Source organism: Periophthalmus magnuspinnatus, chromosome 2 (genome assembly GCF_009829125.3).
Source record: "Periophthalmus magnuspinnatus isolate fPerMag1 chromosome 2, fPerMag1.2.pri, whole genome shotgun sequence".
Classification (NCBI taxonomy): domain Eukaryota; kingdom Metazoa; phylum Chordata; class Actinopteri; order Gobiiformes; family Gobiidae; genus Periophthalmus; species Periophthalmus magnuspinnatus.
In genome coordinates, this window is record NC_047127.1 from 8234532 (window position 1) to 8248064 (window position 13533).

Consider the following 13533-nt stretch of genomic DNA (forward strand, 5'->3'; position numbering starts at 1 on the left):
ATAGGAGCTAATGTCATCACAAACATTATCTCAACACCCATCCGTGTAGCAATCGCCAACTCCAATGGATAGGTGCACGTCATGCTTGTGAGCCACGGATATTTTTTCATATGTACCAAAATGCAACGCTGACAAATCCTATGCGTATCAAAAAAATAAAAAATAAAATAAAATTGAAGAACAAATTAAGTACAGAGCTGTGGGTGTGTACCAGTGGAGGTGAAAACGGGGTTTGTTTGGCAAAATGGCGTCTTGAAAATGAGTGATTAAAAATTGCTCAAACATGAATTACTCCAAATACAATTTCAAGAGGGTAAATGAGAAAGGGAAACAACTAAAACATGGTTAAAGGCTCTGAAAGTCAATTTTGCAGAACATGTCTTCAGCAGATTATATTTAAATACCTCCCAGGTTGTCCTCCTCCTCTTCCTCTCTGCCCCCTTCACTTCTGGCAGAACCTTTCCTACTTGACACCTCCTCCTTCGCTCCCTCCAGGCTCTCCTCCACCGATTGTCTCTGCAGTGTGGACTCTGTATCCATCTCCTCCTGCTCCTCCTCCTCCTCTCCGCCTACCACCATCTTTACCCCAAGATAGGGCAGCAGAGGTGAGACAGGATCTTCAGTTTCCAGCCCTGGTGCAGGTGGTGGTGTTTGGACAGGGGAGGGTTGACAAGGAGGTGAGGAGGAGCAGAAGCCGTTGGAGAGGTTCTGGTGGTCCATAGCAGTGGTGATGGTGGTGGTCAGAGGTGGTCCCTGGTCCAGGTGGTGCTGGTAGCGAAGCCAGTCTTCTCCCAGCTGCTCTCTGAAGCTGGACATGCGCTCGATCTCCTCCTGGTGTGGGAGGACAACTTCTGAGGAAGACAAGATGGAATTATAGACAGATTATAGATTAGAAAGTGGATCAGGTCATATGCTCTTCAGAAAGACACCTAGCATCTTTTTATCCATGTATGAAATGCTTAAGCAAGACTTGTTTAATAAAGGACTTTTAATATCAACTGAGAACCTGTTTTTTCATTTGTTTATAGATTGTTCATAGATTGGGGGTCCAAACATTTTAATAGAGGGCCACAGACCAGAGTTTTACTCTTTACTCTTATATATTACTCGAGTAGCAGTAAGCAGTAACAGTACAATTTAGTACAGTACATTAGACTTTTGGGCAACTCTACTCACCTCTGCTCATTTTAACTAAGGCAAGGTGCATGGAGTTTCTTGCCCAAGGACAAAAACTCTAGTATAAATAGAATAAAGTGGGATACAGACCTCTAACTCTTTTGAATTGTCGCTCTACCACCTGAGACACTGTCAACCCCAGAATATAACAGTATGTATGATATTATAATAGCATTTTTAAAGAGGGAATATTACACTTCTGTGGGGTATTAACAGCTAACACATTTAGATCACCATGTTACCTTTTATTGTTTTCAAAATACTATACTTGCTGAAAACAACTTCAACATCAATACGTTTCATTTTGGACCCTCCACTCCCTTTGCTCTAGTCTCTATTTGTTTCATATGCTCCTTTTGTATATTTGAAAATTGCCGTGTGGGATCATGGGTGACGTGGGCTTGTGGGCTGAGCATTGTACAGTGTTGTACAAAATAACACTTGTAAGCCATAAATAAAACATACACAAATACTGCTTTCTTATGAACAGTTTAAAAAGTACCTACTTTGTGCTGGTACTGGTTTGGTCTCGTAGTCTGTGTCACTGGGTTCAGAGATGCTCGCTCTTCGCACTCTCACTTTACTCTGCAAAAAGTGTGGATGAAACGGAAACCAATTACACTACAATCATTTAAAAATACATTTATTTAAATAAAAGCTTTCAGTTCATACCTTAGACTTTCTGAGTCTGCGCATGTTGGCTGCTGCTCCCTCCCCCACAGACACACTGTCCGTGAGCTCTCCAGCCCCACTGGAGCCCTCCAGGCTGCGCTCTGGGCCCACGGACAATAAGGACTGGCTCTGGACTATCAGACGACCAGGCTTTGGCAAAACCTGAGCAACACAGAGAAGAGAAATGTTTGTTATATTTTATTGAAGAAAATTTGCAAATATTTCAACTTTTTTGAATAAAAGATACTATAGCATATGGCATGAAATAACAAATATATATGTAGAATACTCACGGATATCTCTGATGAGGACAGCTTGACACCATCCAGCTTAAACTAATACAAATATATAATTAATAGTTAATAAATGTAGTATTTTATACAAAAAAAATACCTAAACATTACCCATCTATTACTAATAAAGATCCTAGGCCCGATTTTGCCCACTTAGACCCTTCTCGCACTTTTGAACCATAACAGAGAATCAACTGTCACAGGCAGCTGCTTCCATGTGGTTCTCATTCAACGTCTCAGGTTTGAAAAAAAGAGTTTGTTTCTGACAGTTGCTTCTTTATAGTTTTCATCCAACAAATGCCTTATAAAATGCAAATCTAAGTCTCATTTTGTATTTCATTTTAAAATAAATCAATACATACAAGAAGGGAAAGGTACAGGCCCAAGTACTTTTGTGAATATCTCAATGTACAATCCCCACGCTTTGGTTAACACTATGGTGCAATAGTAAAATGCATTGTACAAATGAAATAATATTTTTATACTGGAGATACTCACTCTAAGATGAGCAGCTTTGGGTGACATGTGTCTCACGGTGCAGGTGCGATGTGTCTTTTGGTAAAACAGTGGATTCCCTTCGAGATTCAACTTGAAAGACAGAAACGTTTTTAATTACAAAATATATACACAGCTGCACTGGGAACTGTACTGGTAGAGGATATGACATCTGCTTATCTCCTTGGATATATTATTGCTTTGCCAAGAATATTCCACAGTATGGCTTAAAGCAAGCTACACCAGACCAAGTTACAAGTCTGATCTCTGGAGAGGCGACCCCACTCACAGCAGGAATACAAGTTTTTCAAGATATTTTTGACCAATTAAAACACCTCTATTCAAGAAAACATATTGGGTTTGTGTCCGCTATATAGTTATAATCTGTGACACTCATGGATCATTATGCTATAATTTGCACATTTTAAAATATGCAACAAAAATGTACAAAATATGAGCAGCTTTTGGGTCGCTGTAAATGTGAATCACTCTAAATACAACTTCAAGAGGGTAAATGTGACAGAAAACAGCTATAACATGATTAAAGTCTCTAAAAAGTCTCTAAAAGGTCCGCTTTAAAAATAAATGCTACATGGATGTGTTTCATGACATACTGTGGACCATTCTAGCCAAAGCTGTAACATCTCCATGGTGACAAAATGTGACATACCCTCTACCAGAAAAGCTACACAGTGCACCTTTAATTAAAAATACAAAATTGGTCTTAACTGTGTGTAGACAGTGTAGCATAGAAAGTGGTGCCAGCTGGGCGTGCTCCAGTAGCAGGTTATAAGCCAAGTCTAAATGTTGCAAGGCTGACAACTGCTCCACGCCTAAAAACAAATATAAATATTAAAGCCAATTATTAAAACCACAACAACACCACAGGCATATTCAAAAACAAAACCCACCCAAGTATGTGTAAACAAAAGTATTCTATTTTCAGCTCCTATTGTCTATTGATACTTTGCAGTCACATCACGCTGGGGGTGTTCCACATGTATCTCTACTGGTGGAATGTTCAGCAGTTACCATAGTGACACAAGGCACACGTTAGCAAAAAACTGGCAAAAGGTTTTAAGATAGTTTAGAAACCGAAGAAAAAAGACAAAACTAATTTTCAGAAGTATGTGAGCTATATAAATTTACGAGTGTTCATGGTCCTGTTTAGGTGTTTGATTTTCAACAAAAATGCAAATGTGATCAACTGAAATACTATTGGCTAATGCTAGCTCGCCTGTGACTGTAATTTTAAGTGTGAGAGACTTGTTTAAGCACACAAATCATCTCACCTGTTGTAGTTGAAACCAAGTCAGCGCTTTCTGGTCAGATTGTGTTAAAACGAAGCTCAGATTAAGTCTAATTTGAGTAAAAGAACTTTAGACAGAGTAGTGCTTTTAGTTAGCTTCACATCCCCAGAGAATGTTGATGATCAGTTGCAAAGTATCAATACCAGGTAAATTACTTGTACTAGTTCTTAATTGTGATGCGCAGTAACAAGAGCAAGCATGCCTGTTACCATTTATAGTCTCCAGTTGGTTGTTTCGGAGGATGAGGGTGAGAAGTTTGGCCCTCGCGCTTAGGCCGAGCAATGGCGCCCTCTGTAGGCAGTTGTAGCCAAGGTTTAGGTGTTCTAGTTCGCTCAAAGGCTAAAGACAAACGCAAAGATTAAATGGTTTTGATTGAAGATAATTTTGTAGAATGGGAAAGGGCAGTTACATTACCTTGAGGAATTCAGCGCAGTCTTGGATCTTATTGTGGCTCACATCCAGGCATTTCAGAACATTTAGTAAACTCTACAGAAAAAATAGGAGGAAATATTGGTGAAATTAATGTAGTCAAACAAATGTGTAAAAAGAGCTTTGCAAATTAACAGAACATTCATATATAGGCAACATTGGTGATGTGTCTTTCCCGAACAGTACACTCTACTGGAAGCTGGGAATATATGACTTTGCTATTTTTAACACATTATAACAACATATTCATTGCAAGTGGGAATTGGTATTAGTCAGTTAGTTGTGATTCAGGTAATGGGTAATATTTATAAAAGACTTTATTATACTTTATTAAAAGTGCACTCAGAGGTTACATTAGCCATCATGATGATGATGATGATGATTATTATTATTATTATTATTATTAATATTATTATTTCTTTCTTTCTTTTACAAAGCAACTGGCCCGAATGCATTATAGAGCCACTAATGCTTGGGCGTCTTTTACTTCTCTGCTCCTCCGGTCCAACTTTACAAAGAAACAGTGACCCACAAGTACATTTACTTTTTATATGAATGTGTTGATAGTGGTGTTAATGTTATAAATAACTGTTAAAACAGTGGGAATTGGGTTTGACAGGAAACTTTCCGTGTATCAATGTTTACGGGAGTTTCCCTGGGAATCTGAGATGCTCTGAAAGAGCCAAAGATCCAAGGTGAAGCGATCTGGGTTTGTTTGGTTTCTTTTAAGTGACTTTCTGCTCATGCTCTTCTGCCTTTAAAGGACTTTTATGTTGTTCGAAAGTAAATGCATCTCTTGCACACATAGGTTTTGGAGACAGCAGGAGGATATCCTCCAATTATGCACAGGACATCACAGATGACCTGGCTCGAAATGAAAAGATAGCGAGGGGGGTTCTGCCTTTAGCTCTCTGCTGTATAAGTTATTACACAAAGATAACTGAAGGAATCATTTGGCAACTGGATATTATTAAGGGTGAATGATAGATACAAGTGTGTAAACTTTGTGTCTAGGGCCAACGGGCCGCATCTGTCTTACATCTGATGAATGATGTGGCATTAATATCAACACAAAACTACTCAATAAAGCACTTATGTTTTGTGTAAATAGTTGTCTCTTTCATGCTTGTGCACCAAGTTCAACTTCATCCCAAAAATAAACAAATAATATTGGCTAGAGGGCTCTTGGAAAAGAGATTTTTCATCTCAGTGAAGTTCTCCTAGTCAAATAAAGGCAAACAAAAATAGTTCCTGCGCTGCAGAGGCAGTAATAACTCCCGATGCTCAACGTGGTTTGTTTTACGCCTTCATCAGAGCATGTGCATGTTATTGATAAATGTCAGGAGAGCATTTTCATTCATTTACAGCTGAATGGCTGGGATTTCCAAAGTCTGATGGCCAACAGGATCGGCAAAGGAAAAGTCTATTATAACCTCTGGGCACACTAGGTAACTTTTCTGGTGGAGAGCCATGTCATCTGCTTGTCTCCATAGAGATGTCATTACTTTGCTTGTAATGTTCCACAACACGGCATTACACATACCTTGCATTTTTTCATTCTTAATGTGAAGAGGGTTGCCTATGGTATGTTTAACTGAGTTGTGTTAATAAAACTTTCTCACAAGTGACTGGTCGAGGCAGATGATAGAGTTGTAGCTGAAGTTGAGCGTGTGCAGTTCCAGCCAGGGCAACGCTGAGCTCAGGTCTCCTCCACATAAAGACAGCAGCTCCTGGAGAAGGAAGAGACAATAATTTTAATTCTAATTGAACTAAACTAAAGATAATATAACTCATGAAATATAAAAGATAATATTACCTCTAATAAACTGACACTTTTGGAGCAGATGAACACTTCTAACTGGGAGTAGACTCCTCGAAGGCCTTCAAGACAATGCGGCGGTATTCGTTTGATCTGAAAGGAAACACATAATACAATATACTAAATTAATGTTACAAATGTATTGCTAAAGGGCACTATGGACAATGTCTTACCTCTAAAATCTTTAATGATTTAAAAGGGAAAATCTTCACTACAGACTGTAGTCTTGTATCTGGAGGGTTAATGATCTGTCAAAAACAAAGGAAATCCATTATTATTGATAATTTAATTAAGAAACAAGGACTGAGCTTCCATAGACTTTGAACATGTTTCACAAAAATTATATCAGACAATATATAAACACGGAGGTGACTAGTAATGAGCTACATTTAATGGTATACACTAAAACATGTTTTTGAAAAAAAAAGTACTTGACAAAGTGAATACTTCACTGTTTTTCCACAACAAAGCACAGTATCTGCTCAGACCACATTTAAAGGTACAATATGTAACTTTCTGGAGAGGGCACATCACCTGCATGAGTCCATGGTAATAAAAAGCTAAAACTATACTTCAGAAGATTCACCATGGACATAGATGCATTTTATGTCATACTGTGGAAGATTAAATAAGAGTCAGGTTTGTGGAGATGCAAGCCCACTCGCAGTAAGGACACATGTTTTTCAAAATTTTTCAGTGCAATAAAAACAGTCAAAATTGTATACTTGTAATACTAAAGGTTACACGCTGTGGCCTTAAATTACACAAACTGAAGGCTGAGGGGTTACCAAATCAAAACTATTTGATCAGTTATTAACAACTTGAAAATACTTCTAATAAAAAGATATAAAAATGTGATAATAATAATAATAATAATAATAATAATAATAATAATAATAATAATAATGTGTAGAGAACAAGCCATTCAGTTCCTATTTTAGTCATGCACTGTGAATCAACAGAGTCTTGATTTGTGGTCACAAGAGGCAAGAACATGGAAGTACCTTGAGTGAGACCGTCTTTTGCAGCACGTCAAAGAGGAACTGTAGCTGAAGCAGGGAGGCGGTGTCTGCAGGATGAGAGGGCAGAGCCAGGAAGCCATGCTGCTGACTGCGAGACAACAAGTACTGCTCAAACAGACGGGTCAGCTGCCCGAGGGTGGGGGCCGTGAGGGTCAGGGTGCTGCTACCGTCCAGAACCAAGTCACCTGCGCACAAGGTTACGGGTGTACCAATCAGTGAAATAAGTAGAATGTGCTCTTGGAAAAACAAAAATAAAAACTTTTTCTTAACTACATGTGGGCACTCAAAATAAATATTATTAATGGCCCAATGAGAGATCGCTTAGTTGAACATAAATATGTGATCAGAGTAAAGATTCAGGGCTATCCAATGGCTTGCTGTTTTTGTGAATATCATAATAACAGAAGGCATGTTTTTCAAGGTATATTTTTAAACAGTGCCTTTCAGGACACTCAAAGATATCATATCTATTAAGTTAGTTCCACCTACTCTTCCCTGCTCATCAGTTCTTATCTCTAAATATGTGCATACATCAACAAACACTAGATTTTAAGTAAGGCAAACCAGCCATAAACCACATCTGAAGCTTCATCTTAAACCATGTTTAACAGGACAGGGATGTGCCCTGCACTTAAAACAATGATTTTGCAAGAATTAAAACAGGCAGGGCAAAAGAACATGAAATTAAACTAAACTGCAACTACAACAATAAGATCATCTCATCTAACACTTTATTTTTCCCCATACAAAAATAGATACATAAAAAAGAGAGAAGTTACCATCATTTCGAAGGAGCTTGGCCAAACTGAGGACAAGTGGAGAGAGTCCAGACTGAGACACCGCCATTCTGCAATAAGTAGAATAAACAAATAAATACTACGCAAAACATGCCAATCGACACTTGTTTCACTTTTAATTTTATTTGGGCTAAGGCTAACCTACTGCTAGCCTGTCAAACCCTCCTTAAACCTCGTACCTGCGCAGTGACAGTCCTTATCTAAACGTCTAACATCAATATTTAAGGCTACGTACACATTTAACGCGTGTTTTTAGGTAAATAATCGTGAAAATCGTATGATAATTTGTCAAAACACGGCGCAAGGCAATGTTGACATTTTTATACCCACGTGACACGAGCGGGTTGAGAGCTGTACAGTGGCCCGGGTGTGTCAAATAATAATTTCGCAAGTGACAATGAAATAAAATTTATGTTTGTGCTTCATTAAAATGTTATTGTATCTCACAATTACGCAATGCTTTAATTTTGGGGTAATTTTCAACATTTTTTCACGTTTTACTACAGCATTAATTCATTTGATTTAAGCCGGTGTTTCACTATCCGAACACTAGATGGCGCCAGACACAAGCATCATTTTAAACTGATGACTTTGAAATATAAAAAATTATATATATATATATATATATATATATATATATATATATATATATATATATATATATATATATATATATATATATATATATATATATATATATATATATATATATATATATATATAATCTTTTTATTTGATTTATTTATCTTTATTTATTTATATAGCATGTTAAGTAATATGGGCTTTACTTTTTATTGCAATTTTCAGATAAATAGATCATTAATGTGATTTTAATCAGTGTGAAATAAACAGAATAATTATCTTCGGGTGTGGTGTATTGCAAACATGTCAACTGTAATTCTGCATAAAATATAGATGAGTGAAGTATTAGCAGGGTGGATATTCATTTTCACAACAGACCACGACAGCTGGTGTTATAATTTGGTGTTCCGATTCCAGTTCCAGAGCTGAAATTCAGTTGGTTTAAACCTAAAAGGACTCTCTCTACTGAATGGTCTCTACATAAAGCCCAGCACCTGCAGCCAATCATGAATCAGTGCTAGTGCAGCCTCTGCAGCTCAGTGAGTGAATTCTGGAGGTTCTGAGCTTTCACCTGTCCATAAACTGAGAATGAGAAAAACTTGTATGTGTCTCTACTTGCAGGTTAAGGTATTTATGACCCTGGTTCATTTGTGATTGTAGTAGCTTTTTTTTTTTTTACTGTATGAGCCCAGGCTACGTTCATTCATTTGTGCAGTTATTGGATGTGCTAATCATGTTTTCCTTTTGGTACTCTGGTTTTCCTTATTAACCTAAAACATGCACAATGGGCTAATCCTCGGGCGAAAGCACCAAAAATCAGATAGTACAACTAGTATCAAAACTAGATATTCATTTGAGCATGTATCAACACTAAAAAGTCACATTCACAGAACACAAACAAACCTTTCTTGAATAGCTTTAGAATAATCTTGAGCTGTATCAGAACAAGTATAAGACCAAATAGACTAGTGTACACCCATGCATCACTATGGAACCTACATGGACAACTGAGGGATTACACAGATATAAGCACACATAGAAATATAAAAGAAAATACTATGCATTAATGCTGAAAATTACATTCTATTGCCTAAATAAAGAGTGTTTTTTCATTATCATGGTGATATCGGAATCGGTATTGAGTATCAAGTCTACCCTTTAATATCAAAATCGAGTTTCAAATGTTTGTACCGTAACAATACTACTACACAGCAAATATAGGCCTACTAAAGCTACTAATTTCCATGCCTCATTTGCCTTCTGTAACCTTATCACCCAAACTAAGTACCACATCGGATATGTTTTCATTTATTTATTGGAAAAATCCCCAGTCCATTACACTCAACAGAGATTAGCATGGGCAAATAAAACGTTCCTAATTTGGGCAGTGCATCACTTGTTGCTAGGCAGTAAACAAACACACATATAAGTATTTTCCGTGGCACCGCTGTTGGTCTCTCCATGTTGGGTCTTATGTACTGCAGTTTGGTAAACATTTCCATAGAGCGACATCATCTCATCAGTTAGAGCGGTGCGTATGGTTAGCGAGCTGAGTGAGCATACAAGCTGTTCTATGTTTGTAATGAAGCACCATGTTTATAGATCAGCCAGAAAGTAGCCAACATGTGGGAATGGTTATGGTAATAGTACATAATGCAAGGGTCAATTATACTTTTAACAAATGGTACCACTTTATAACGCTACCCCTAAATGAATCTTACTAAAGCATGGACAAAGATTTACCTCATAGTGAACAAACAGTTTCTTAAAGAGAGAGGGGGGTATTTTACTTCTATGGCGTATTAACCGTTAACACATAACATTTTTTGCATATTTAGTTACCTTTTATTGTTTTGAAAATGCCATACTCGCCGAAAACAATGTATTAACATGTTTAATAAGTGTCAATTTCATTAACACTCTAAGCCCCGCCTCCCTTTGCTCCCGGGTTAAGTCACTCCCCCTTTAGAGCGCGATCCCATTGCAATCCACTAATGAAACTACCACACTATCGCATCAGGTTTTTCAAGTTGTTCTGTGCAGTTTTATATCATATTTTTGCATTTTTATGGAGAACTGTAATATGGAAGCATGTGTGACGTAGGCTTGTGGGCGGAGCTTTGCAGAGAATCGTACAGCTAACCGTAACGAGGGTTCAAATAGGGACCAGGAGAGATTGCTAAAATATTCAGACATGTATGGATGAGATCTAAAACCTCTTCAGGCATGTTTTTGATGACGGAACAATGTTATAACATGGTCGAAAGCTGCTAAATCAATTCTGCGTAATATTCCCTCTTTAAGAATGATTAGGCTTAGTCACTAGTCTGCTTAAATAAAGGGTTAGGAGTGCAGGGATTAATGAACCAAGCCTGAATCATTCATTAATAAACTATTTGCTACTTGTCAATTGTTGTTCGGGCATTATTAAGACTAATTCAATTGTAGTTATTATAAAGTGTTACGCAATAGATATATGCATCACATTATATGGCCAGATATGAAAATGAAAAAAAAATCTCACAAGTAACATTTTTACATAACTGAGGTATATTAGACCAAATTAAATCGTAGGGTAAACTCTATTCACTACCAGTCGAATGAATTTTATCTGGTTTTCCGTTAATGCATTTTACTAGATTTTGAACATTTTAATTCTTTTTTCAGACCAAGGTTTACTTTGATTCGACTGCTCATTAGCGCTCTTCCTCAGAGTGCTCAAGTGATGCTGTGATGTGATTGGTCAGCCGATTTAAACAGGTTTTGGCGCTGTCTTCCTACAAGTGGATGTAGGACGACAGCGCCATCTGCAGTTCGACTTCTTCAGAACACTATCCCAGGTGTGTGAGAGTAAAAAAGCCCCCTTGTCCCGGTTTAAAGACAAACTAAACCTTGGTCTGAAAAAGGAATATGTTAAAATCCATTCACTGCCAATATATTACAAAGAAAGAAGAGCAAATACAGTGGAAGTACATAAACTGTTACACAATTCTATGTAGATATAGCTTCTCGAGTGCTAATACGAGGCATAAACAATCATACAGGCCAAATGTAGTGACAAGGTCCATATACCACAGCAAGAAAACAGTCAACAAGAATAAGTATTTTGCCTGCCCCATCTGAATAAAAGCCTTATAAAGATACTGTGTTCACCTTGTCCTGGTTTGATCCTGGTTTGAGCTCACATTAGTCCTGATGTATAGGATTGGCTTGGTTCTATTTCTGGTTTATTCCCAGTCTATTCCAATTTGTACACACAATGTACGCAACTACTACTATTACTACCACCATGTTACTTCTCCCTGCTCTGACACTACTACTACTACTACTACTGTCATTATTATTGCTGCTCATACTACTACTTCCCCCCTTTACTATTATAAGAATGTTAAGCTTCTTCTCTTTACACTTCACTAAACTGCACTTTCTTGCTTTGTGAGACTTACTACTACTACTACTACTACTACTACTACGAAGTTGAAAACACAGCCACATCCCTGAGTATTCCACCATGCTGAACCTGCCTGCTCTGATACTACTACCCATTACTACTACTACGGCTACTACTACATTCCCCACTACAACTACTACTATTACTACTACTGCTACTGCTACACACATTTTAACTAGAGTAGACTTCTTCTCTGTATATTTCATCATGTTTCACCTCCCTTGTCTAACATTACTACTACCATTACTACTACTACTACTACTACTACTACTACTACTACTACTACTACTACTACTACTACTACTACTACTACTACTACTACTACTACTACTACTACTACTACTACTACTACTACTACTACTACATTTCTGCACTACTACCTTTGCATTATAAAATACAGTCTCTTGTCTATACATTCCACCATGCTGTACCTATCTGTTCGGATACTACTACTACAACTAAAACAACTACTATAACTACTACTAGATTATTAACTTGAGTATACAGTCTCATCTCTGTACATCCCACTGTGCTACTACTACTACTACTACTACTACTACCACTACTACTACCACTACAACAACCACACATAGCTTTTGCCTGATACTAATACTATTACAACTAGGCTACTACTACTATAACTACTACTACAACCGCTACTGTTTCCCACTACTACGAATACAGCAGCTTCTATGTACTTTCCACCACATTTCTTTTGCCTACATCATAGTGCTGCTACTACTGCTACAACTGCTACTATTATTACTATTACTACTACTACTACAAGTACTACCACTACTACTATTACAACTACCACTACAACAATCACACATAGCTTCTGTGTGATACTACTACAACTAGGCTACTACTACTACTATGAGTACTACTAATACCACAACCGCTATTATGTTTCTCACTACTATGAATACAAAAATTTCTATGTACTTTCCACCACATTGCTTTTGCCTACCCCATAGTGCTGCTACTACTTCTACAACTACTACTACTACTACTACTACTACTACTACTACTACACATATTAACTTGCATACCCGGTCTCTTCTCTGTACATTCCGACCTTGCTGCACCTGCCTGCTCTGACACTACTACTACTGCTCCTAATACTCCTAATACTACTACTACTACTAGTACTACACTACTACTACCACACACACATTAACTTGAGTACACAGCCTCTCCTCTGTACATTCCTCCATCCTGCTCCTACCCGTCATGGCTTCCCTCCAGCCTTTCTGTTGACTCTACAATTCCGCTGGGACAAATTTTAAGTTACTGGCCTTGGTTTGGTGCATATGACCCTGGTCGAATTCTGCGGCTACCATCCACTGACCCCCTAGCCCCCAAAAACTCCCCATTTTCGGACAACTTTAGCCCTCCACCGCTCCCTCTCCTCCATCTACGGTTTGAGAATGACAGTGAGGTTATCCAAGACCCACAAAACAAAATAAGACGATATTCCGGTGTAA

General features: G+C 37.8%; 1 protein-coding gene across 1 annotated transcript in view; it reads right to left on the reverse strand.

The window, feature by feature from the left end:
• Window positions 1-8283, reverse strand: part of stk11ip (serine/threonine kinase 11 interacting protein) — a 49171-nt gene extending 40888 nt beyond the window's left edge. The window contains exons 1-14 of the mRNA XM_055228391.1: window positions 8193-8283; window positions 7996-8063; window positions 7199-7401; window positions 6368-6442; window positions 6192-6287; window positions 5998-6105; window positions 4361-4432; window positions 4156-4285; window positions 3366-3469; window positions 2640-2729; window positions 2142-2183; window positions 1849-2010; window positions 1683-1761; window positions 405-851 (exon numbers count right to left, since the gene is read on the reverse strand). Of these exons, the coding sequence (XP_055084366.1) occupies window positions 405-851; window positions 1683-1761; window positions 1849-2010; window positions 2142-2183; window positions 2640-2729; window positions 3366-3469; window positions 4156-4285; window positions 4361-4432; window positions 5998-6105; window positions 6192-6287; window positions 6368-6442; window positions 7199-7401; window positions 7996-8062 (1675 nt within the window). The 5' untranslated portion in view covers window position 8063; window positions 8193-8283. The remainder of the gene's footprint in view (window positions 1-404; window positions 852-1682; window positions 1762-1848; window positions 2011-2141; window positions 2184-2639; window positions 2730-3365; window positions 3470-4155; window positions 4286-4360; window positions 4433-5997; window positions 6106-6191; window positions 6288-6367; window positions 6443-7198; window positions 7402-7995; window positions 8064-8192) is intronic.
• Between the last annotated feature and the right edge of the window lie 5250 nt (window positions 8284-13533).